Here is a 26,757-nt window from a genome sequence, read left to right on the forward strand (position 1 = left end):
TATGACTTCACTATGAATTAGAAATTAACTTTATGATAAATTTGAATTTTGGGTTTGAGAGTAAAGAAAAAACTTAAAAGACAGGAACCACAAAGAAACCGAGAAAATATAAAGAAATGAATCTTCCATTTTAAGATGAATGGCTAGTATTTTCATGCATTTTTGGCCCATGGTGCATTAAATCAGCCTTCTAAGATGAAAGATAGAATCGAGGCTCGTCACAATCAAAATCTCACAACTTAAAGAACATTCATTTTAGTTATACATGGAATAAATCCTGCTGCTATAATCTCTGTTTTATGGGAAAAATATCTGCAACAAGGTCTCCCGAGCATTGTTTTGAGTCGCAGATCGACGTTGGGCTGAACTCCAAGGTGAACAGATCGACTGCTTTGGTACTAATTCGGATTGCCTCTCTCCACCTTCGAGTTCACGACCAACGTCGATCCCTTCCAGTTTTCTCTTCATCGATCGGCTACGATGCCATGTCCAAAGGTATTGTAATATATATAATAATATGAATATAGGAGCGCAAAAAGGAGCAACTCAAAAAGAAGATGATGAAGTACTGGTTACATGGAACACTATAATAGCACATTCCACAAATGTCTATCAAGGAAATATTTTGGCATTATGCCCAAAAACAATGGAATCACAACACCACCCATAAAGTTCCGTTTCCTTGCTCTGTCTGTATTTAGAGAATAAGATAATGCTTGAAAGAAAGCAAAGTTAAGGATTCCAAGAGTTGGAATGATGAACTCACTGACATTGCAGAAACTTCATGGATTCTTTCATAGCTTGAGATGAAGATTATTTGCCAGTAATCAGGTATTAAGTAGACTGAAGATGATAAACAGCAGGAGAGGGTTCAGACGTGCACCAGTCCTCTGAGAAATGGCTTTTCATCTTCTCCTCTAGTGGTGGTTCAAAATACTACATTGACACGATTCAAACTTCTAGAACTCTATATCATCTTATCATGACGGGGAAATGCATATCACATAAGGCTTATACTATAATAATGGTAATATTGAAAATTAACATGTTATTGATAAGCATAGGGTATGAAAGCTTGCTGGATGCAAGGAAAGGATAGATGCGGGTGGTTGCTGGCATCTACTCTTCTTTGCCATTTTTCCCCTCAATGCCTTTCAAGAATCGCATGAACCAATAAGCAGAAGATTTTGGGTGCCGAGTCAGACCATTCTTGTAGTCCACGTAAATCAAGCCAAATCGCTTGCTATAACCACAGCTCCACTCGAAGTTGTCCAGCAATGACCAGGCAAAATAACCCCTCACATTTGTTCCATCCCTGTTCACAGAGGCAGCAAGCATTATTTATCTACTTTGTTCATTTAAGATTAACCTGTCACAATTCATTGAAATATACATGACAGACAACCATGTCAACCAAGAGGTATTGACGAATAGCCACCCCCAACATGCTCAAGTGCACATGCAATTAGAAAATATTGCAATGGATTACAGCAGAATTGTATGCTTTGTTGCCACATTCACGAGCATAGTTGTCGAAGGCTCGAGCCATAGGCGTGAGCCTTTTGAATGTGGGGCACACATTTAAAAAATCCATATAAAAAAAATTACACAGCATTATTTTTAATATATACCTATAAAGAGGTAAATTAAACTTATAAAATCACAAATAAACAACTAAATAACGGGGTGTTTTGTTGTTTTTTCAAATGCCTTCTAATTTTTTCTAGTTATTATTGGTTAGATTAAAGTCCATTGAAAATCTAAAAATAAATTACACAGGAGCAAAAGGCATGCGCCTCGAACCTATGGCTAAGGCACACCTTAGCACCTAGGCGCATGCCTCATAGAGCGAGGCACCCTCAGCTGAGCCTTGAGCCTAGGTGCACCTTTGACAACTGTATTCATGAGCCTATCTATACACAGAAATGCAGCAAGGCAAAGCCTCCCTAAGGGTCCCATGATTGATCTATACAAAGTTCAAATAATAAAAAATGCAATGACTGCCAACATTGTTGAACCTCCCCTTGATGACCCATACTGACAAAAGCACCCACACCACATGAGGGAAAAAAGAAAAAAAAAATAGGAAAAGAGAAAAAGAAGACAAAGATGGAAAAAGATCATGGCAGCATGCTAACGAAAATAACAATCATGCTAACATGATGTTATCGTCAGACAGGAGTGGCTTTCCAGAGAAAAAAAGGAAGTTGGGGGGGGGGGGGGGGGGAGGAGTTGAATCTAAGATAATGCTTGTTTTTCTAGATTCAGCGAGAACATATTTTTGAATGCTAAATACAATTTAAAATAAAGCACGATGAGACTGTCCCACTTCACAAATAATTAGAAGAAAATAATGAGATTTCAGGTCATCTGATTACAATGTCAGACCAGTCAGCAACAAAACCCCAAATATCATGATGTGCTCTATTAATCCACCATGACGTGCTCTGTTGAACCTCGTTACTAGTAAAAAAAAATAGTACCATTCTGAGTTCAGGACTTTACGTAACAAGATTCAAATTTATTGTCAAGGATGGCAGTAACAGGAGGATCAAAATAGAATGACCAGAAAATAGCAGCTGAAGAAATACAAATAGTAACTATAACGCACTTAATTGCTTGGGCAACAGCTGCAAGGTACTCCTTGTAGTAACGGATTCTCAATTTATCATCTAACATCTCATGGAGAGGGCAAATGTCATTATCTTCATCATCCATACCTGGATACAGTCAGCAACAAGATTTGGAGCTGAAACAGAGCCTAATATGATGCAACTAAAACAAAATTTTAACCATTTACCATCTTATGGATTAATTAGCTGATGAAATTATTTTCTGAACATAAGAACAGATCATGAAATTACTTTTCGAAATAATACTTCCAAATGTAGTACAGGGAAGGCAGCAATCCTAAACCACGTTTTTTTTGTTTTGTTTTTCTTTTTTTTCACTTTCACAAATGTAGTTTCATGTGCAATAACATATAGCTCCAAGAATGTTCCCAAGAAGAAGATTTCCTCCTAACTTGAAGGGCAATTTCAAGAGGGGATATAATGGCTTTACAGAAAATTGGTCATGAATAGAGATAATTGGTGAATTAGAATTTATGCAGCCAATCCCACCTAACGTGATTAAGGGATATAATTGTTATTGCTTCTTAACTGAGGAAAAAGCTTTCTTATGGTTGACTGGAAAATGCAGCTAACCTGAAGAATTAAATATTAGAGCAAGGTTAAATTGGATCTGGCAATTTAAGTTACAAGTGTAAAAAGAACTTTGTTCTAAGGTTCACCTAAACAGTTTGACAAACACATTATTCCTCAGACCAATGCTCAGGCAACAAGAATGTATATATCAGCTATGCCTAAATCTCTAAACCAGATCTAACAAGTTATTATTAGAAGCATTCGTTTCACCAACTAGTGCATTCAAGGTAGTTGCAAAGGATTACCACTCTCAGTAACATAAATTGGGGGATTATTGTATCTCTGTGCTACGTGATTGAGCACTTTCCTGATACCCCAAGGAACAACATAAAGCCATGGTGATGCTGCCTGCCAGTTGAATAACTTTTCAGATAAGAGAGATTATAAAAGTGGAGATGCAAACACCATATTGCATACATGTGCGCACACTGTGTGTGTGTGTGTGAGAGAGAGAGAGAGAGAGAGAGAGAGAGAGAGAGAGAGATGATGTACACCTTTTCACCAATCAACTCCCCTGTTTCCCATTCAGCTGACATAAAAGAGAGAAATGAGAAAAATCTTAGGACTAAAACATGGAAAAAAACAACAACTTATCAAGGTCAAATAATTACCAATTCTATCCAACTCTTGTGCCCTATAAAAATCATTTTCTTCCTGGCTTGTTGAATGGGCAATAAACCTCGATGTATAATGGTTCAAACCGACAAAGTCCAACGAGTTCCTAAGTAACTCTTTATCTTTCTGAGAGAACTTTGGAAGGTGCTGTCCAACTATGGCACGCATGGTTTCAGGATAGTTGCCAAAAAATATAGGATCCAAGTACCTACAGCACACGTTGTAATTAGTGAGTTGCTATAATATAGCATGTTTGGGTATTTCAAGAAAGTTCTCTATGAATGGTGATGCAATAAATTGAAATTAATTCATTAATTGATTCTATTTTGTTCTAAATTCTTTCCAGCTAAAGTCAATAATAGCCTGTGTACTCTGTCTTTATCCTAATTATCCAAGAACCTTCTGAATTGCCCTTGTAACCGCTGATATAGGACAGAACAAACCAGGAATTCACGTGAAGTATGCAGGAATCAAACAATAGAAGGCATTAAACTGCATGCTATGTTGATCTAAACTGTACACTATATTAATTCATTTGTAACTTCTTTTAAGCTATCAATATTGGTCTATATTTGTGGTATTGCACTGAAACCGTAGACCATAAGATACAGATCTTATGCGTTCCCAGTAAAATCAGCCCAAATTGTGAAAGCTGGCCTACAGTGGTCGGAAGTGGACAGCTGTTGGACCGTTGGTGCACACTCTACATATCTAAACCAATTCATTCTTACTTCTCCGGAAACTGGACTACTAAATAGGGTGATGAACAAACATAAAAGAAATTTCTTTATGGTAGTACACCAGCATTTAAAGACTATTAAAAAGGTGGCCTCTTATCTACTGCTCCCATGGTAGAGAACTGAGATTGCTTCTTGACCATGTGCACTTCAGCCTCTGAGAGAGTGAAGACCTCTCCATATTTAAAAATTTTGAGATCCCACACACATGTAAAAACCTAGCTTGACTTTCCTTCTCAGGTAAAAAATCATGCACTGTAACAGATGGGAAAATCAAGGGGGTGAAAATTACATAATATAGAAAAGTTAAAACACAATGAAAGAAGGTTCAAAAGTTTGTTGTTTTATAGGAAAAAGACAATACATAAGAATAAGCCTTCAGTTAGCACAAGCAGATAGCAAAAGCATCATGAAATACTTCACTAGATTTAACCCCAGCAACTTGCAGTTGATAGACTAAGATATGCAGAGTCACTATAAAAGAAATAAAGAACCTACATGCATGAAAATTTCAAGACCCCTAAAAATAACTTAGCCAACTTAGGAAGAAATACCATCCAAGTTGAAAATCAATACGCCTTGCCGCAGCTTTTTTATCTTCAAGTTTATCCGATAAAGCTTCAGCCCATTCACAATCCACCACCAAGCCAATTTGACCTCCTTGCTTCTCCTATGGTGCATTAACACCACAAAAGTCAGCAAGAAAGGGAACAATTTGTTAGCAACTCAAATAAATGAAATCCAGCTTTGATAATCATCAATAAATGATAATTACAGTAACCTAACAAAAAAAAAAAGGTTAGTAACAGTATAAACCAGTTAAAACAGCACTTATATGCATAGAAAAAATAACCCAAGATGGAATAGTGACAGAGAGATGAATTTGGTACACAGTTTGATCATCAGCATATTAATCCCCAACTGACTTGAGAGAAGAGGAATGCCTGAGTCAGGCCAAAAAATGAATGTAAGAGTAACAATCTACCAATGAAGATAAAGAGTTATAATTAGCTTAGAACTTCATAGCTCTATCTATGTTGATTTTATTTGTTTGGGAACTTTAGAAGATTTGAGTCTCGGTAACACTACATAGTTCTCAAATCCCTTGCTTTTCTTTCTCTTGCTTTGCCGCATCTTTTGTGTCAAGTCTGCAGTACAAGTTTGCATAAGCTATTGAATTTGCTTCACTACCTACCTTTTTTTTTGTTTTTTTGAAAAAATGCACCTGTTCAGGTTTCTTCATTACAATATGCATGTTTTAAGTCTTGTAGAAAGCTTTCTTGGCTTTGATTTTTTCTTGTAGCTCTTCTTTCCACCACCAAGACTCTTTTTAGTTCAGAAATTTTCCCTTTACTTCCCTAGAATCATTTTTGTTGTGTCCTGAATAGCGGTAGCTATCTCAATTCCATTTGGTTAGCTCCTTCTAATGTAGTTCAATCTTTTGCCATACACTTTTTTCATTGAAAATAACTTATTTTTCACCTTTTAATCTCATTGCTTGATTATTAGGCGTCTGCAGTCCAATCTCATTTTTTTATATGGATAACAAGGTCTATTAGCTCATGCTGCTTGACACTCTCCTAGTATAACTTTGTAGTCATAATAAAATAAGCTATTCTCTAGCCTCTTAAAAAAGAAGTCTATTTGTACAGTTGATAGAGTGTTTGACTACTCAACATAGACTTCTAGTACTTGACGTCCAAGTAAGAAATTGGAAGAGAAAAAATCACATAAAACAAAATCCAAGAATCAGGTGGTGGGATTTAAAAGGGAAGAAACAACTAATCTTCAAAGAAAAATTAAGGGGTAGAAGAGAATGGAATGGAGAAGGACAGACAAACCAAATGTGGAAAGAAATGGCTAACGCCTTGAGAAGCACGACAAAGGTAGTCCTTGGAGAGACAAATGGTAGAGCCCCTAACCTTAAGGAGTCTTGGTGGTGGAATGAAGAGGTACAATTGAAAATTAAAAATAAGAAAACTTGCTATAAGGCTGTATATCAATGCAACAATGAAGAAAATCAAAAAAATTATAAAGAAGCAAAAAAGGTAGCAAAAAGAGCTGTTAGTGAAGCAAGGTCAAAAGCATATGAGAATCTATATAAACGACTTGATACAAAAGATGGAGAAAGGGATATATATAAATTAGCTAAAGCAAGAGAAAGAAAAACACGGGTATTAAATCAAGTGAAATGCATAAAAGATGAAAATCAAAATGTATTAGTGCATGAGGGAGCGATTAAGGAGAGATGGAAGGAGTATTTCACAAAATTATTCAATGATGGTGGCGACACAAGAGTTAGATTGGGACATCTTAGTAACTCCGAAGGGAACGTGAGCTATACATTTTATCGACGCATAAGTTCAAATGAAATAAGGCAAGCATTAAAAAAGATGAAAAATCATAAGGCGGTGGGACCAGAGAATATACCAATAGAAGCATGGAAATGCATGGGAGAAGAGGGCATCTCTTGGCTAACGCAATTATTTAACGCGATCCTTAAATCAAAAAATATGCCAGATGAGTGGAGGAAGAGTACTTTGATTCCTATATACAAGAACAAAGGAGATGTTCAAAACTATGAAAATTACAGAGGAATTAAGCTAATGAGCCATACCATGAAACTCTGGGAGAGAGTAATAGAGCAGAGGCTCAGAAAATAAATAAAGGTCTCGAAAAATCAGTTTGGTTTCATGCCTGATAGGTCAACAATGGAAGCTATATACCTACTGAGGCGCTTAATGGAAAGGTATCGGGATCATCAGAAGGACTTACATATGGTGTTTATAGATCTAGAAAAGGCCTATGATAGGGTCCCTAGAGAAGTATTATGGAGGGTTTTAGAGAAGAAAAGAGTCAGAATAGCCTATATACAAGCCCTTAAGGACATGTATCACGGTGTAGAGACAAGAGTTAGAACATGCGGAGGGGATACTGAACCGTTTACAACTACAATAGGACTACATCAAGGTTCTGCACTAAGTCCATACTTATTTGCTCTAGTAATGGATGAACTCACTAAAGATATTCAGACAGAGGTGCCATTGTGTATGCTATTTGCAGATGACATAGTGTTGGTGGATGAAACAAAAGAAGGAGTGAACACTAAGCTTGAGTTGTGGAGAAGCAATTTAGAATCTAAGGGATTTAAATTAAGTAGAAAGAAAACAGAATATATGGAATGTAAATTTAGTAAGAATGCAAGAGTGGATGATGTTATAATAAAATTGGAAGACCAAATCTTACAAAGAAAAGACCATTTTCGATATTCGGGATCAGTGATTAAAAAAGATGGAGAAATTCACGAGGATGTCGCACATAGAATTAAGGCAGATTGGCTAAAATGGAGAAATGCATCGGGGGTGTTATGTGATGGTAAAATCCCATTAAAACTGAAAGGAAAATTCTATAGGACAACTATAAGACCAGTCTTGCTATATGGCTCAGAATGTTGGGTAGTCAAATACTAGCATGAGCAAAAGACGAGTGTAGTGGGGATGAGGATGTTAAGATGGATGTGCGATCATACAAGGAAGGATAAGATTAGAAATGAAGTTATTCGTAATAAGGTAGGAGTAGTGCCAATCGAGGAGAAGATGAGAGAGACTAGACTAAGATGGTTTGGTTATGTGAGAAGGAGACCAATAGATGCTCCTGTGAGGAGAGTTGATGAAATGGAACAATTAGTCAAAAAAAGAGGTAGAGGCAAACCCAAGAAGATTTTGGGAGAGACATTAAAGTTTGATATGAAGTGTATGGATCTAAATGAAGATATGACAAAAGATAGAAATACATGGAAGTCTAGAATTCATGTAGCCGACCCCACATAGTGGGATAAAGGCTTGATATGTTGTTGTTGTTGTTTTATTTGTACAGTTGATAAGCCTCTTTAGATGCGACCAAGTGTTCCTCTTGCTTCTTGAGCATGGTATTAGCCATAATGAGATTGTATGCCATGGAAAAATTCAAAGCTTTACCCTCATTCCTTCTTTCTTCAAGTCATGACCTCTATATCTAAACCCATTCACTTCGTTGCCAACATGACTATTTTAAGTTACCTCATATAATAATCTTCTTTCCTCTAGATGTTCCTTGTTAACAACCCCTCAAAATCCTTCTAAATTTTGATTTTATTTCTTCTCCTAACCCAACTTTGTGATGCATATTTAGTAACAATAATTAAAATCTCTTTTTTCCTAAAACATCTTTAATTGTGATAATCCCATCTTCCATCCACATCCTCTTCACATCCACTATCTCATCCTTTAAAGTCTTATCCATAATAATCCTTATTCCATTCCTTGTATGATCATTCCTTAAGTACCAAAGTTCATATCTAGTTCAGTCAACAATTTAGGCTTCTCGGCATTCTTACCAACCCATCTCATCCCTTTAGGCAAATTTAGTTCTTCCCCAGATTATCACATCCACCACTACTATAGAATTTCCTGTTAGGGTTTCAATGTTCCATAATCCAATCCTTAGTCTCTAACCATGAACTAACTTCTTGACTGCATCCATCCATGAAAATGTAAGAACTGTTATAAATTTAAAACTACTTCTTGGTGACAATTATGCAGTAACCCTAGCTCATTTTTCACTCTATTAAAGCAATACAGCATGTTACTAAGAGGGTCATGCCCCAACAATTTACTCCTGTCCAGATTTCATGTTACAAGATCCAACAATACTCAAGTGAGTGGCTGGCAACCTAATGCAGCCCACCTTTATTAGGGCTCGAGACCAGTTGAAAATAGACTGAATACCTTCAACGGTAGAAATGAGGGAATTTCTCAATTATCAAATAATGCCTTCTATTCTTTTCATAAAAACTTAAGAAAAAAACATAAAACAAGAAATTACAGCAAGTCAAATGAGCCCTGAGAGCTATTTTTTCTTGCAGGGGAAACATTCAATTCTTGTTTCCCAAATAAATGGAAATGTTTAAGCTATTCAGATGGAAAGAAATGAAATTTTACTTTTTGAACTGTTGTGTACAAAACCTACCAAATGGTAGATCAGATGTAAGTAATGCTGTTAGTATTTAAGCATGAAAATCCATCTTGGCTTACAGAAGATTGTGACGCAACCCAGGAAAAAAGTATAAAATGAATGAGAATTAAAAATACATGTTGTGCAGCTAACAATATACCTGGTATTTGTTTCTATAGATGGAAACAGCTTCTGCATGGGCCAAAAGCTGGTGATGTGCAACCAAATATGGCTCTGTGGATGCATGCTCACTTCTTCCAGGGGCAAATATCCCATTAACATGTCCATTGACTGCTGTTTGAAGAGGTTCATTGATTGTAATCCAATTTTTCACCCTATCACCAAAACTGGCAAAGCAAGTTTCTGCATAGATTGCGAAGTATTTTCTGTATGTTTGCAACAATTAGAAGCCAGAGTCATTATTAATACACCGGAAGAAATATAAATAACTATGATAGAGAAAAAAGAAAAAGAAAAAATACAAATACGAGGATTCTCATGCAAAATGTTACTTAAGTAGGCCCTAACCAATTTAGGGGCTATCTTCAGCCAGTTGCAAGACTAGTTACAAGACAAATCACCAGATAAAACCAGTGAGATAATCACTTCACAAATTCATCAAGCAAGTATAGCAGTGAACCATCAACACAGATAGGCCATATATTTCATCAGGAAGAAAAGCATATTATAAAACTCATGATCCACAAAGCCTCTTATATCTCTAGACAGTGCACATTTTACAAAATAGCTGTGATAATTCCCATCAGAAGATCCTTTGTCTCAATAACATCTTTAACCTGATCTTCGTGTAATGGAGAAAGTGGTAAGAGATTATTAACATGTACTGAAGAAAAAGTTGATAAAACAGCAATTGCAGACAAATCTGCTAACAAACTACGGGACTTGAAGTGCCTATCTACGGAAACAAATCCTTAAAATCAAATAAAGGAGTATTATTCATATCTATAGGAGAAGTAAGAAAATATATATATATATTAGGTCCAAGTTTAAGAACATTGCAGAAAGGTTCAACACTTCAGTCACTTGAGAAGGTTTTTTTTTTTTTCTTTTGTGGAATGTTTAATATGATGGTTGGGAAGCATTGGAAGCATGACATGTTCCCATTCGTTGAAATCTGTCTTCCTGAAATCAAGGGTCAACATTTGTTCCAGTATGCTATTGCAGTTAACTCAAAATTTGAAAATGGCCTAAATTGTTTTGAAACATTATTACAAACTTGATAATCCAATACTTGTATATTTTTTGGAATGTATAAATCTTAAAGTTACCAAGTAAATAATTAAGAAGGAGATTCAACTTGCCATTATGTTAATATCAAATCAATTAGTTAAATGGGGTTAGGAAAAAAATAGTTAAATCGACCATAATTACATTAATTTGTACATATGCATACATGGTTCCAAGCAAATGAAATTGAAAAAATAAATGAACTTTAGAAATAAATTATAAAAAAAGCCATAACATTTCCAATATGTGAGGCCTTTAGTCCAAACATGGTTAATTTTCTTCTCCGTAACAACATTAAAATAAGGCCCAACGCGTTACAATGAATATGGACAATTTAACATATGTATCAGACAGAATTGCTTCAAGTCCAATATTTCATAAGATGACTAATTGCATTGAGCTTTAATTGCACTTCATTCAAGAAAAGATTTTACAAAAAATACTGAAGGCCACTTGCATGACATCAAAATATCAAATTAAAAATTTGCCAATGCTTTCAAGGGAGCTAGAGTGAGATTAACTCCTAACAAATTAGAAACATCAGAAATATATGCTTCATCTCAAGGATATGTTAATAGTGTCTTTATTGTCAAGTTTGGGGTATTATCCACAAACTATATGTACTTTATATTAGTATAAATCAAAATAGCAACATCCTTTGCAGTGTCCACTTTTTTATCTCACTATGTGTAATACTACAATCTAAATGGAGAAAATAATAGGTATAGGCAGTTAGTTACCACATTGATGTTTGAGAAGCGAGAAAAATACTCAACGAAAAACAAGATTGGTACTTACACTACTTCCTTATTCAACCACCCTCCCATTGACTCATAAAGATCTAATGGAAGATCCCAGTGGTATAAAGTTACAAAAGGTTGAATGCCTGCAAGAAGAAAGTTGCTAGTTATTGCTTATTTTTGCAAGCAGAAGAAAAGGAACAAATGAATTCGTACCCTTTAAAAGAAGAGCATTAATGACATTGTTGTAGTAAGCAATTCCTTCCTCATTGATTTTTGTACCCAAACCATCTGTACCACAGAGAACAGAGATGCAGCTTATCACTAGTTTCAATCAATTCTTTAATGAAATATAAAGACATACACATAATACATATCAAGCCTTGGTTTGGATAAGGTGCAGTTGATAATGATGATGGCACATAAAACAACAATGTATCAATCCTTAACCCCACTAGGTGGGTCAGCGACATGAATTCAATCATTTCTATCTATCCGCTATATCTTCTACAAGTCCTTATAACTCCTATCATAACTAAGAGTCTCCCATCCAGTTTTTCTTAATCTCCCTCTACTGCTTTTGCCTAATACTTGTCACTTTCCATCCATTCTCCTCACAGTAACATGGATAAACTAGATAAATTTACAAAAATAACCACCATAGATAAGGAGGCAGGCAAAAATTCCCATGACAAAAGAGGGTAGTAAACAAAAAAGATTCAACAAGGCCCCCAAAAGTACCCAAAGACAGAACAACTCACAGTTGATACCAAAGAAGCAGGAAAAAGCAAAAGAGTTCACCTCTTGCTCATCTCTTGCAAAGAGTATCTACCTCCTTATTATACAATGGAAATATAAATATTAAGAATCTTATAAGTAACATTGCAATAAAACAGAGAAAACTAGGAAGAGTATGGTACCGGGAAAAATGCGAGACCATGATATGGAAAAACGATAAGCATCAAATCCCAGCATAGTAATAAGGTCAATATCTTCCTGTATTCAGAAATATTGATTAATAAAATGAAATTTGGGAAAGCTAAGAAGATCAAAACACAGTTCATGCCTGTAAGAATTCATGAAGATAACCACTTTCAGAAAATTTCCTTTCTAAATTGAGGAGTTAAATAGAACAATGCATAGCAAACATTCGTCTACAAACTGGAGCTCACAGGTTAAATTTCCAGTTTATGATCCATTAGAAAAACTAAGAAAAGAAAAATGTGTTCCATGAAAAGTTTTGAAGGAAAAATGCTTATGTTAGTCAACCACTTAATAACAAGAAATGTTTAGTTAAAATATTCATGAATTTCATCAAACGGTTATTTATAAATGCAATTTGTCGCTGAGACTTACAAAAGTCCAAACTAAAGAAAACAAACTACATTTATGAAAGTGCCGTAAAGAGGGAAGAAGAAATAAGAAATTTGTAACCTATACCAAATAGTTTGAAAACTGACCTTGTAGCGATGATATTGGTCCACGGCAATGTCCCCGTTACTGCCATCACAAATTTTTCCTATTTTAGTAATAAAAATAAGCCCCATAAGTCTTCCAGTAAAAATGAAATTATGTCACATTAATGAACGGCATATGCACATGTCATTGTAGAAGAGGAAATCATAACTCATAAATTTGCCAAATACCTTCCATATGTGAAAAAGAATCCCAAATGCTAGGACCCCTACCACCCTCATTCCAAGCCCCTTCAACCTTCAAATAAGCAAAGAAAGATAAAAGTTCAAATATCTCAGAGTCATGAGGACTCTGGGCTCTTTCAGGTTATCTAACTAAGAAGTATGCATAAAACAACATTTATCACAAAAATTAGTTTCTTTTTCCTTTTGGGGATAAGTTCATTCTCTCAAAGATTTAGTGTTGAAATTCAACAACATGAAGGAGTCACATTATCCACCCCCAATCAATAATCACTGATGCAGTGATGGACCAAGAATCAATAAATATGGGATGGAACACAACAGAGTAAATCTTGGTGGAGGTCTTGGTAAGGCCTTACAGGCATATAAAACTGCAAAGGGTGAGTGGTTTGTGCTCTAGCATTAACCTATCTACCAATTCACCATAAAGAGCTTCAAATTTGACATTTGAAACCAGCTCACATGGTGGCACCCATACTGCAAATTAAGTTAGTCTGGTGCAAATTTAAACTCTTCCATGAGACCCATATATCATATCAGACAGTGAACCCAGGGGAAGAGCTCATTTGGGCTGAATGTTCTTATCTTGGCCAAACCCAACCAAGAAATTTACTTCTGAAAACAGGGAAAATTTGAGCTTTTGATGGTGTAGTCTATCATAATTTGTTTCTATAACCTTAAGCAATTGGACTGAGTCTACATAGGTACTTGTTTTGTATAATTATGGGGCTATTTAGTTGTGGAAACAGACCCAGTTTTCCAGAAAATTACTCCACATAAAATTGAAAAATTAGGAAACTTGTTCAAATACAAATTTTTTTCTAAAGAGATAGCAGAGATTACAAAAGCACAGTTCTCCAAAATTGAACTCGATTTGGAAAATGTCTAAAATGAGTTTTCCAAACTTGCTTTGCTAATTCAGAGATTTGGAAAACTGCAAACAAAATTTTCCCTAAATTATCTCCTTCTCTAACACAAGATATACAAAAGGAAAACCTCTTGCTCTTTCTTTTTAAGACATGGTCCAGTTTTTTAGATTGGAAGTTAGATTTCTCTATTTCTAGTAGTTAACCGCATTTTTCAAATTTTCTATGAAAAATGAAAACTAGAGATTTTATAGAAAATTGGGGATAAAAAACAAGAAAACATTTTCCACAACCAAACAGCCGTTATATATATCTATATATGTTCAGCAAATTCAAAACAATTGTTTGACTACAATCTGTAGCGAGTAAAGAAAGTTTCTCGAAGCATCAATTATGATACCAAGATGATCTGCCAGTTATCTGCTAGAGGTTGATCTGTCTGAGTCAAACGAACTGGGTTACTGATCAAATAAACTGCAAAACCAGAAAAGAAGCAAATACCGAGAGGAAAAAGCAAGAAGAAGAAGGATTTTGCGGAACCGCCGATTCCATAACAATGGATGAACATGGGCCCCGACCAAACTGCAGAATTGTAAAGAATGTAGGAAACAGGAAGAAGAAAAGCGAATGAAAGAGGCGATCGACCTGGTAAGCAGAAGTGGCGGAGCCGAAGATGAAGTCGGGAGGGAAATGCGCCTTCCGAGAGAACGACGGTTGTTGTTCGGACAGGATCGAACTCCATTCTTCTTCCATCTGCCTCTTCCTCTCTACACTCTTCGCCATACTGTTCCTTCTCCTTCTTCTTCCCCAATTTCCTTCACCAAACAGGACTCGATCACGGATCTCCCAAGCGAGAATGCGGTAATGGTTTTTCCTTGTCCTTTTTCTTCTCTTGTGACCTTGATTGATTCTTGTTCTGTAGCTGAATCAGGTCATCTCCAGATTGATTGGGGAGTACTCTTTTGCCAGTTCATACCCGTGGGACCAAATCTTGGGTAAAGATCTTGTCGGCAGCGCCATTAATCATCCGATGAAAGCCATGGACCAACCAACCATACAAGAACACGGGAGTGGTAGTGGAATTCGAATCGAAGTAAAATCAGTGGCACTGGCGATGACGGTGAGTGAATGGGACGTGGCGATTGCGTGGCCCTACGTTTCCGGTTGCCCTTTCCTGGCGTTCCATTGATGGTTTTATCCCGCACAGCGATGATCTTTCCCATTGAGTGTGGGCAAAGCGACCGTTACTTACAGGTAAATAATAATTGAGCAAATGAGAACAATGATAGAGTTAACGGTCGATTAACGGCGGATAGACATGTATTTTAGTTAAGAGTAATGTTAATTATTATTTTAAGAATAATAATTTAATATTAATAATATATTTTATTTTAAAATAAAGTTTATTTATTATATTTTGTTTTTAATATTTAAATATTTTTATTAATTTATAATAAATATATCGTATTTTAAATTATTTAATTAATGAATAGAATTATTTTAATATTAACAATAAAAAAATATTGTAAATGTACTTTATCTAAAAATATATAAGTTTTGCTAATAGTTAATGCTTAATTACTGGATAATTGTTGGCATTACTATTTTATAAAAGTTATATTTATTTTTTAATTTTAAAATAAAATTTTTAGTAAAATGAGTTTTAATGTAGTGATTAAATTGTTTGAGAAATAAGTTATTATTTAGATGTTATAAATTTAAATTTTATTTAGTATAATTAATTTTTATTTTTTAATAAAATACATTAATATTGTATTAAAAAATATTTTTTATTAACTTGGGTTAAAACATGGTATTTGTGTTCTGTCTATCCAGACTTACCCGAGTTGTGTGATGGGTGGGCCTCCGCACCAGAAACGTAGCCCGTTAATTCTTGGTGACTGAAAAGGCCCGATCTGCAAAACCCTAGCAAGACAACCATCGTAGCTGGGGTAGGGTTTTTCCCTCTGCTCATTCTATCGTCTTCGAGAGTGTGAGAGGGAGGGCGAAGATGTGGAGATGGATTGGGAGAAGAGCTCGCTTGGGAATTGGCTCGGCAGCATCGAAATTGCAGCCGATCCAAAACTCTCATCCTCCTATGAATCTGGATCCGGCTCAGGTACAGCGCTGTCGAACCCTCCAGTTTTCAAATTTATCTAATTTCCTCGTTTCTTCTAAGGAAAAGAGAGTCGTCCTCTTTCTCCAAAGCCCTAAATTTTTCTCGCACGATTCGCGTGATGCTGGTGGTTTTGTTGAGTCGCAATTTGACTCGACAGATTCCGGAACCAATCAAGGCCTGGCTGTTGCTTCCGCTGATGATGATGTCGTCGAGGACGGAAACCGGATTCCTGTTAAATCTGAATCGGATAATGGAGCTTATTTGTCGTTGGATTTCGATGAAACTAGCCTAGCGACGGAGGGTTTTACCTCCGCTGGGGCTGATGATGACAGTTTAGCTGGAGAAGATGATCAGGAAAAAGAAATTGAGGTACGTGAGATTGATGTTGAGCAGTTAGAGAGTTTGTTGTCTCTGCTTCAGAGCAGAAGTGGTAATGTAGATGATTGGTCTTTGGAGTCGAGCCTTGATGAAATGGACTTGAGTTTACATGAAGAGTTTGTGGTGAGGGTGCTTGAAACCCCTCTCATTCCCGGTGACAATTTGATTTCGTTTTTCAAATGGACTTTAAAGAAGCCAGAATTCTCTGCAACTACATGGAGCTTGGAAGTTATTGTCCAGGCAATTTCTGTTGGTCTTACGAGCAAATGTGCCTATACTTTGTGGGATTTGATCAAGGAGATTGGGGAGATGGAAAAAGGTGTTTTGACCACGGAAATTCTAAATGAGCTGATATCTCTATTCTCAAAATTGGCTAAAGGAAAGGCTGCATTTGAAGTATTTAACAAGTTTGAGGAGTTTGGCTGTGTCCCCAACGCTGAAACATATTATTTCACAATAGAAGCCCTTTCCAGGCGTGGAATATATGAATGGGCTTGTTCTGTTTCTGAGAAAATGCTCGATGCTGGACAGTTGCCTGACAGTGACAAAGTTGGGAAGATTATATCTTATCTATGCAAAGGTGGTAAGGCCAAAGATGCTCATTTGATCTACTTATTTGCCAAAGAAAAGGATATATACCCATCTAAAGCTTCTGTCAACGTTTTGATCAGCTCATTATGTCGGGGGAATGAGACTATTCACTCAGCTCTGGAGATGCTAGAAGACTTCTCGAGTGAGGATAGAAAATATGCAATCAAGCCATTTTCATACGTCATTCATGGATTATGTAGTATCAAAGATGTTGAAGGAGCGAAAAGGTTGCTGTTTAAGATGATTGATGCTGGGCCACCTCCTGGAAATGCTATTTTCAACTCTATTATCAACAGTCTATCCAAGGTTGGAGATATGGAAGAGGCAAAGAAAATAATGAATTTGATGGAAGGCAGGGGTCTGAAACCTGATGTGTACACTTACAGTGTTATTATAAGCAGTTATGTTAAGGGTGGGGAGATGGGGGATGCTTGTAAAGTTTTGGCTGAAGCAAAAAAACAGCACTCAAAGTTGAATCCTGTGACTTATCATTCTCTCATTCGTGGGTTTTGCAAGCTGGAACAATTTGACCAGGCCATTAAGTTACTGAGAGAAATGAAAAAATATGGGGTTCAGCCCAATGCCGATGAGTACAATAAGATGATCCAATCTCTTTGCCTGAAGGCTTTAGATTGGGGAACAGCAGAAAAGCTGCTGGAGGAGATGAAAGAAAATGGATTGCATCTCAATGGGATCACAAAGGCTCTTATAACAGCAGTTAAGGAGATAGAAGAAGAGGAAGTGGGGAGTAGAGAAGTAGCTATTGGAGCATAACATATCATCAGCTTAGTGAAGTGAATGTAAAGTGAAATAACCAAGTTCTATGTCCTCGAACCCTCTTCTTCCTTTGGCTCATCTTCTTTTTTTTTTTTTTATTATTTTTATTTCAATCAGCTTTTATTCACGAAATGGGTAAAAGAGGGTGCTTTGCAAGGTATCTCTTTTCAATCATGCATTGTACACCCTTGTCACATCCATTGGAATTAAGAAGGAAAAGGTTTTGTTGTTTGGATCTATCTTTGGGTCAAGTGAAGTCTCAATTGTGGTATTGAATTACACATTTTTGTATATCCACTTTCTAAAAGATTTTGTTCCTAGCTAGTAGAACGGGGAAAAGGAGAAACAACGATAAAAAAATAGAACCACAAGCTGGACATAAATTATTTGCGAAATTTCTATATAAAATAATGTGGGTAATTAATGACTACACAATGAAAAGAAAATAATGAGTTTTTGTTGTTTGTCATGAGTTAGGGAATGCTCTTCTGGATGGAACTAAACCACAGAAGGTTTGTAGTTGTTCTCCCGAGGTGGAAGGGGCGTTATTCCTTTGTAGCAGTTTGGCATAGTCCTCTTTTCACCGCAACTAGCTGAAACACTAATCATTTCATTTCTTTTCTTTTTTGTTTTTTTAGTTTGATGCCATGATAAGCGTAGGGAACATTTCTTTTTCAAATAGATCCAAAAGGTAAACTGCTAGCGCTTTGTTGCCTTGTCTGACTTGGTAGTAATAGATCTTAGCTATTTTGCTTCTAATGCTAACGCTATTCCTGCTGCCTTTACTAAGTGGAATGCCACCTTCACATTCTGCAACTGCTACTGCTTTTGCAGCAGCCATCGGTCTCCGCTATGGTTTTGTAGGACCAGTGTTTGCAATTGCATTAATCTTAGAATGTGTTGTGTAATCCTCAGACATACTTATTCGACAAAGTAATGATATAGTTCTCTGTACATTTAAAACCCATAAACTAGTTGCAGTATTATTGCACTTTAAGTTTTTATAGATAATACATTTATTCTACATGATCTTACCATGTTGTGAGTTAGAGCATGAGTATTTGTTGGCATAATGTGATATAGGTCACACATAATATGGGGTAGCAACCCAAGTGGATCTTGGCCAGAATTGTTAATTATATTCTGATGCAATGAGAACTGAGTCATACTTAAATTTAAATGAGATATTTTTATTTTTTATTTTTTTTTTTCAAAATTTGCCTCGCATTCAGTATATGGAAGTCTCAATGCCTTCTTTGCATTCAAAAGATTATGACTTAAGGTTGCTTTTGTACCCTATAAAGGGATCGACCATACAGCTTCTTGTATTCATCTTGGGAAACTCCTCTCAATGCTCTGGATACTGATGTTTGCCATTTCCGAGAAAATGTGCTCAGTCTCTTTTCTTTTCATTTGCATGTTTGTTGATTGTCTTCGTCTTCATTATCATATTTCTGTAAGTTACTTCCATAATGTTCAGTAAAAGGAAAATGCTTCTTTGGTTACTGTTGGTGTTCATGATGACTTTTGCCACTGCCACAATGGAGTTTTAATATGTTATAGCAGGTGATGTATGATGCATATAGTGTAAGATTACAAGCTGGACCCCCAGAGGAGGTTTTGTGCTCTCTCTTTCTGTGTGTGAGTGCACGGGTGCATGCGTGTTCCTCCTACCCCTCGTCCAATCTACTTGTGTGATTTGGGTATTGAATTTTTGATGTTCTGTTAGCCAGGCATCTTTTTGGAGATTTAAATTGTTTTCTTTTATGTATTTGTGTTGGGATTCCTCAGGTCTTGAATTAAAAAATTGCATTTGAACTTGCTGTTAAACATCATCTGGCTGGGAGCAGACCACTACGTGAACTTCTGGGGTATACCCCTCCTCAGGTTTTGCTGGAAACATTTCATTACCGTCATGTCTATAATTATACTAATGTTTTGAAGCCCATGTGCCTCAATTACTTGAATTAAGTCATGGTAATCAATTATCATCATGAAATTTCGTTTAGAGTCAAATGTTCACTGAACTTTGACTCATAATATGCTTTGGGCTGCCTTTCTCCTTTATAGCCAAATTCAATTTAAAACTTAGGATCAATGACTGGTGTACAAGAGAAGATAGAATAAGGAATACTGCAGTGGGGGCAGATGCCAAGTGGCAGCAATTGAAAGGAATTAAACGAGGAATGTTTGAAATGATATGAGCCATTACCATGTGTAGTGCCAGGTGAGTTGATGCCTGTGAAAATTATTTAACGTCAGGACAGTTCATGATTGAAGCATTATACAGAAGAGTATTGGTAAAAATTTGAAGAACTTAGAAAACTTTCTAGAAGATATATACTACGGAAAAACTTAAAAAATATGACTTAGTTACTGAAATTCATGTTGCTGGGGAAAAAAAAAAATGAACCATGATTTATGGTTGCCTTGCATGATTCTTAAAGTTTGGAAGTGGTAGGAATTATCTGTATATTGGAGATTAAAAAAAAAAAAAAATCTGAGAATGAATGTAATTTTTGAAGATGGATTCTTTCATTTGATTTTGATCCCTCCAATTAACATAGGAGATTATATCATGATGTCTTGATAGAAGTACGAATACGAAAGTGACATGCCAAACTTTCTCCTACTGTGGGATAAGAATACAGTTTCACAAATTGTGATGGCTTTCTAAATTTTGCAGTTGTGTTGCAGGTAATTGCTGGGACTTGTTACAGCAGCAATTGGCCATTTGATTGTTGCATCGGGTAGTCGATCTTGATGCACAGGTTAATGTCAGCAGATGCCATTTGATTGTAGAATTGCTTGTGATTCCAAATGCCAAACTGGCTTTGTATGTGTTTTTATTAGCATATTCTGTACTGAAACAACTATCTTATTGTTTAAACAGCGATACATGAAGATATACTTTCTTTGAATACAAAAAAGAAAAATAGCAAATGTTGCTGGAACTTAAGTGTCAAGAATTTAGCAACTGCACAGCAGTTTATATTACTGTAATTTTATACAGCTTGGCGTGCATATATTTTACCGCCATCACCTCGCTTCTTTAAAAGATTTGAAGTTTTCTCAATTAGTGGGGTGGTTTGATTTCAACTAGGGATTATCATACTCTTGACTGCATAATCGGTCAGAATTATTCACTATGATCTATTCATGCTGCTCTAGTTGAAAAGCTAGAACCTTCTTCATTTTTGGCAATAAAGAAATAGCACTAAGAAGATAAGATGCGATAAATAAAATTAAAATGATTAATTGTGTGACAAAAAGAAGAAACCCTCTTCAGCAAAGCGGGGTAGAACTTTACTATGTTTGGATTCAGGGAAGACATGGATGGGAAGGAAGGAAAAGAGGAACCAATCCTCTTGTTTAGAAAAGGTTTAAGCCGAGCAGAGAAAGGGGATTTGTAGGGGGCTGAATTTGCCTCATTTCGACCATGTAAAAAGGATCATAATACCCTTGTCTCGAGCTCTTAGGTCACTTGGTTGTCAATCTAATATCACTGTTCATTCACTTTAACTAGATAAATGAACAGAAGCATGCACCCAAATAAGTTTCGGAACAAAAGCCTGTGCACCTTTGACAAAGAGAGGAAAAAAAAAGCCTATGAGCGAAGGCGTCAGTATTATGTATTACAGCAACTATTGAAGGAGAAGGCAATGGTGCCAAAGTTGTAGTAGCCATAGAAGTTGGCGGCGGTGACAATGAGATGGAGCCATGCGGGCAGCAGCTGCTTTCACAATCATATAGTTCTTCGTTGTTCTCACTTTCTCCCTCCAGTTTCTTTCACCAGAAACGCCATTAATCCAGCGACCTTCTTCCAGTCGCATTGGCCGATTCATTCCTTTTCATCATCACCCTTGCACATTGATAGGCCAAGACCCAGATTGTCGAATGCCTTGGCGGCTCCGTTGAATGTATTATCCGCCGAGATTATTCACGCCAAAGTTATCAAGAACGGTTCCTTTCAATACTTGCAGCAAGTAAACTATATTTTGAATCTTTATGTGAAGTCTGGCAATTTCGGCCATGCACGAAGACTGTTTGATGAAATTCCTCAGAGGGATGTCCAAACTTGGACCGTTATGATTTCAGGTTTTGCTCATAGCGGTGTCCCCAGATTGGCATTTGATCTCTTTCGTAAGATGCACGAAGACGGCGTTTTCCCTAACAAATTTACATTTTCGAGCATTTTGAAGTGCTGCTCTAGTTTTGTTGAACTTCGATTGGGTAAAGCAATTCACGGGCGGATACTGCGTTATGGGATTGATTCAGATATTGCGCTAAAAAATTCTCTTCTCCATCTTTATGGGAAATGCGCTGTTTTTGATTATGCAGAACGACTATTTGAATCAATGGCTGAAAAAGACACAGTGTCATGGAATATAATGATTGCTGCGTATTCACAGATCGGAGACATGGAGAAGTCTATGGATTTTTTCATAAGGTTGCCTTCCAAAGATGTTGCTACCTGGAATGTAATTATAGATGGCCACATTCGTAATGGTTTTGAAAGACTTGCATTAAATCTTCTCTATGAGATGGTTGAAACCGTAACAATATTCAACAAAGTTACCTTCTCCATAGCTTTGGTCTTGGCAGCTTCTTTGTCTATTCTGGAACTGGGGAGACAAATCCATGGCAGGGTGCTTAGGATTGGAACTTGTAATGATAATTTTGTAAGGAATTCTTTGATTGATATGTATCGTAAATGTGGACAGATGGGGAAGGCATCAGCAGTTTTCCAAAATTTGGGTCAAGATTCAACGAGAATACAAATTTCTGATGTTTCTTGTGATGAATCGATTGCTGCATCTGTTGCATGGAGTTCAATGGTTGCTGGGTATATCCAAAATGGTAGGTTAGATGATGCTTTCAAAATTTTTCATACTATGGTTTGTAGAAACATTGAACTTGACAAGTTCACCCTCACCAGCATTATTTCTGCATGTGGCGATGCTGGGCTTTTGGAGCTTGGTCAATTGATCCATGCCTATGTTCTTAAGGTTGGGCATGGGATAGATGTTTTCTTGTGCTCAACCATGATTGACATGTATGCAAAATGTGGAAGGCTAGATGATGCTTGGTCAATTTTCACACTTGCTAATGTTGGGAACGTTGTGCTATGGACTGCAATGATATCTAGCTGTGCTTCACATGGGCAAGGGAAGGAGGCTATTTGGCTTTTTGAGTTAATGCTGAATGAGGGGATCAAACCAAATGAAGTGACTTTTGTGGGGGTTTTAACAGCATGCGGTCATGCAGGTTTGTTTGGAGAAGGCTGCAAGTATTTTACGTTAATGAAAGAAGTTTACAGTATCACGCCTTCAGTTGAGCACTTCACATGCATGATATATCTTTTTGGTCGATCAGGTCGCTTGAACATGATAAAGGATTTTATTTATGAGAATGGTGTCTCTCATCAGAGTGCAGTATGGAAAGCATTTCTTTCTTCTTGCGAAGTTCACAAAAACATTGAGATGGCAAGGTGGGTTTCGGAGAAACTTCTGGAACTTGAGCCAGTTGAACCTGGTCCTTATGTTTTATTATCAAACATCTGCGCATCCCATCATAGATGGGAGGAGGTAGCAAATTTGAGGGATTTGATGAGAGAAAGGGGAGTTTGGAAGCAGCCTGGTCAATCTTGGATTTAGTTGATGAATAATGTCCGAACTTCTGCTGTGCGACTTAGGTCTTCTCCACAAAGCCCAAATCTGTTACTTGGACAAGCTAATTAGAAAGCTAAAGGAAATTCGGTGTACAACTTATGTGTAATGCAAGAGGCTGAAGTTGAACAAAAGATTTGCTTCTTGGTTTCATTAGTGGCAAACTCACAATTGCTTATGGTTTCCTTAATTTAGTTATGGACCTATTCAGATCAGGAAGAATCTCTAAGTGCGTGCAGATTGTCGTAGCTTCATCGAATATACTTCTTATCTTTAAACAGGGAAATAGTTGCCACGGATGTTCCTTGGTTTCACCATCTTAAGCATGGAAATGCTCTTGAGGAGACTACTAGTCTGGGATGTGAACTACAAGTAATAAGTCATTGCAAGATGCTCCTGATTTTGTTGCTAGGATTGAGACAACTGACCATCTATTGGTCCATATCCTAGGATTAAAGTGGAGACCGTTGGGTATTGAGATTAAGTGTGATTGAAAGTAAGAAACACATGCTCAAAACATTTGTTGCATGTCTAAATTGAAAACCTTACCAAATTTGTAATATTGTTTTAATGCAGGTTCAAGTTGTAAGTATGAAGAACTTCTGCAGGATACAGGTATTCGTTCCTTTTACTTTATTTAATACAATAGGATACTATTTCTGAATATTGCTACTGTTTCTTGTTCTATTGCAGTAAACTCTAGTGTTTGCCTATCTGGTAAGGATGACTAATGTGAAATCTGGCTGCAGAACTAGCCCGTGCAGTGGGACCTAAACCGAGGTTGACCTTGGTTGTACTACAGTCCCAGACCAGTTTGGGCTAGCATGTTGAATGGGTTTGATATATTGTGTTGACCCTCTAGCTAATCTTAATCCACTCGTTGTAAGTTGATCTACAAGAATAAAAAAGGGTTCAAACTGTAGAATTGAGACTTTCAAAGCAAGGTCTGTATAAAGGATTCACATAGGAATCCATTATGAGGACGCGTTCTCACCAATAGCCATGGTTAAGTTCATTCAATATGCTAGATGAATCGGGACTTCAAGAGGGAAAAATGTATTCAACCTTGAATATATCTATATGTTAGTGAGGTGACAATTTTTATTATATTGACCACAAACAAAATATTTGCTTCTTGGTTTCGTAGTGGGAAACTCACAATGAGAAGGTCTCTATACTTCAGCATTGAGGCTTCAGACATGATTGTTTTATTCAAGGAGAGTGTCCTAAACACCTCACAAAGGGAAGCAATGAGGAGGGTCCCTATACTTCAATAGTGGAGGCCTGACAGAAGTCCCTAGGAAATCAGCATTGAGCTATTGTCTTTTAGTCTGGGTGTAAGAACCATTGTTATTACAGGTGCATGAAAGAGTCGTGTTGCTATCTCCCTCATAGAGGCCAATTACCTGGCAGGCTAGCTATTTTGGAATAGTTTGGATTTGGAGTTTCATAGGAAACTTTGAATAGTTCCACTAGCACAAAACGTTATGTGCTTGAAGGATAATAATTCTGTGATTAGTTAAGTCTACAAACACAAGAGATATGAGAAGGGAATCAAGGAGATAGCCAAATAGGAGATATAGCTGTGACTAAAATTGAGCAATTGTAGGTTTCCAAAAGCTTTAAAATATTAAGTCTAAGAAGTAATAATAAGAAGTGATTTGGCTCTTGTACTAATTGTAGGCTTTGAAAACCACATGAAGGCAAACTTTTAAAAACAATATGGATCTGTGCAGATGTTTACCATTGATTCTCATGCAAAAGGAGCCTTAACTAGGCTTGCAGTGACTAGAATGGAAAGACAACCTTTTCTTTTTTTGGTTGCTGATGTAAAGTTGAGTTGAATTTTATGACACTTTTGTGTTCTTTTATGGTAGAGGAAGAAGAAAGAGATGAAACAAGTTTGCCATATTTATCGTATTGTGCTCTTTATTTGTCAAAATCTATGCCCCATGTTTTGTGATACGCCCAATCCTAACATATCTGACCTTTTTATTTGGTTTGAAATTGTATTGAATAGTTAGTGTTTCTACCCCTAATGAAACTATAATTAGTTTTCTTATTTGCTTGTTAACCCCTAACGAATAAAAGAATTAAGACTTACCAATAAACTTCATTGTTTATAGCAACGTTACCTCAGAAAAAATATCAAAAGACTCTTAGTTGTTATTATGGATAATAATGAATATTATGATACATTTTTTAGTTATTCTCAACTCTTTTAAGTCTTTTTTTCTTTCAAATTTATCCCTCAAAAAATATATATTCAATCTTAAATATGTTTGTTTGTGAAGTGATAATTTCTTATTAGCTTATTAAATAAGAATTATAGAAAGCATATTGAATAGGTTTAAATTGTAATCTCTTTTAGGAATGACAATATACATATGTGACATTTTTTGACTTTTGTAAATTGTAGAAATCTCTTTTAGGGATGACAATATACATATGTGACATTTTTTGACTTTTGTAAAATAAAGAATTTTATGTAGTTGATGAAGGAAGATGCATTGCTTAATTTACATCACATTATCATGATTTATTTTTATTTTTTTATTCTTCACTAAATATACATAATCCAAATGGAATAACAGTAAAACCAGATTAATTCTAATCTAGAACTCAATCAAAATCGTGTAAGTTATATAAAAATAGTCATCTTTGTTTAATTAGTTGCAATAAAATAATACGATCCAATTAATCCATCAAATTATATAATATATAATTATTAGATAGATAGATGATTTGTTGTCCACAGGCTAGAGGGGGGGTGGGTTTCACTCCCAGGGTCCACGCCTACTTCTTTTTTAATTTATTTGTGTTAGACAAATTTTATATTATCTAAATTTTAATAAATATTAGTTGGTTGTATTTTTTTTATTGCACAACAATGTATGAAATCTGAATAGCCTGTCATCATTTTTGGATGTTATTTTTGTTTTTATTATATCAATTTCTTGCATCCTATCCAACTTTTTTTGCTTAAAAAATTGATAAACGAGTCAGATTTAATTTGGGCTTGGCCTAAAAATGATAAATAATTTATAATTGGATCCATTTACTATCTTTAACTTTGATTTTGGGATATACATCCATCTGGTGACCAGTCCCTGTCTGGCCAACAACGAACGCTAATAATTGATCGGTTGTTAATCGCCCCT

At 36.1% G+C, this 26,757-nt stretch overlaps 3 protein-coding genes across 5 annotated transcripts; 2 read left to right on the plus strand and 1 right to left on the minus strand.

Annotated features, from left to right (window-relative positions):
- Positions 1-572: 572 nt before the first annotated feature.
- Positions 573-15,279, minus strand: LOC127805091 (beta-glucosidase 42). Of its 3 annotated transcripts, none has more exons than XM_052342225.1 (13): positions 14,708-15,277; positions 13,185-13,251; positions 12,999-13,057; positions 12,459-12,534; positions 11,755-11,829; positions 11,597-11,684; positions 9,711-9,936; positions 5,113-5,228; positions 3,818-4,029; positions 3,701-3,735; positions 3,452-3,554; positions 2,612-2,720; positions 573-1,315 (listed from the first exon to the last, which is right to left on the minus strand). In XM_052342225.1, exons 1-13 carry the CDS (start codon positions 14,843-14,845, stop codon positions 1,120-1,122), a joined length of 1,500 nt encoding a protein of 499 aa, XP_052198185.1. In that variant the 5' UTR covers positions 14,846-15,277; the 3' UTR covers positions 573-1,119. The 3 variants fall into 3 exon arrangements, with proteins under 3 accessions (XP_052198185.1, XP_052198187.1, XP_052198188.1); XM_052342227.1 differs by having other exon boundaries at positions 12,999-13,038; positions 14,708-14,746; XM_052342228.1 differs by lacking the exon at positions 2,612-2,720 and having other exon boundaries at positions 1,155-1,315; positions 14,708-15,279.
- A 631-nt stretch (positions 15,280-15,910) lies between these two features.
- On the plus strand, positions 15,911-18,101 carry LOC127800217 (pentatricopeptide repeat-containing protein At3g02650, mitochondrial). The gene has a single exon (XM_052334706.1). It carries the CDS (start codon positions 16,074-16,076, stop codon positions 17,922-17,924), a length of 1,851 nt encoding a protein of 616 aa, XP_052190666.1. The 5' UTR covers positions 15,911-16,073; the 3' UTR covers positions 17,925-18,101.
- A 211-nt stretch (positions 18,102-18,312) lies between these two features.
- On the plus strand, positions 18,313-26,561 carry LOC127800209 (pentatricopeptide repeat-containing protein At2g22070-like). Its single transcript, XM_052334693.1, has 2 exons — positions 18,313-24,092; positions 24,173-26,561. The coding sequence occupies exon 1, from the start codon at positions 21,635-21,637 to the stop codon at positions 23,582-23,584; it is 1,950 nt and encodes a 649-aa protein (XP_052190653.1). The 5' UTR covers positions 18,313-21,634; the 3' UTR covers positions 23,585-24,092; positions 24,173-26,561.
- The last annotated feature ends 196 nt before the right edge of the window (positions 26,562-26,757 follow it).

The sequence above is a fragment of the Diospyros lotus genome, chromosome 1, assembly GCF_014633365.1.
Source record: "Diospyros lotus cultivar Yz01 chromosome 1, ASM1463336v1, whole genome shotgun sequence".
Taxonomy (NCBI): Eukaryota; Viridiplantae; Streptophyta; class Magnoliopsida; order Ericales; family Ebenaceae; genus Diospyros; species Diospyros lotus.

What these genes read in the sequence shown, in the direction of transcription:
- LOC127800209 (XM_052334693.1), top strand. Translation starts at nt 21,635, where the DNA reads ATGAGATGGAGCCATGCGGGCAGCAGCTGCTTTCACAATCATATAGTT.
- LOC127800217 (XM_052334706.1), top strand. Translation starts at nt 16,074, where the DNA reads ATGTGGAGATGGATTGGGAGAAGAGCTCGCTTGGGAATTGGCTCGGCA.
- LOC127805091 (XM_052342225.1), bottom strand. Translation starts at nt 14,845, where the DNA reads ATGGCGAAGAGTGTAGAGAGGAAGAGGCAGATGGAAGAAGAATGGAGT. An exon ending in ACCAATATCATCGCTACAAG is followed by an intron (nt 12,535 to 12,998) that starts GTCAGTTTTCAA and finishes TTCTGAATACAG; the next exon opens with GAAGATATTGACCTTATTAC. An exon ending in ACAAGAGTTGGATAGAATTG is followed by an intron (nt 3,736 to 3,817) that starts GTAATTATTTGA and finishes CTTTTATGTCAG; the next exon opens with CTGAATGGGAAACAGGGGAG.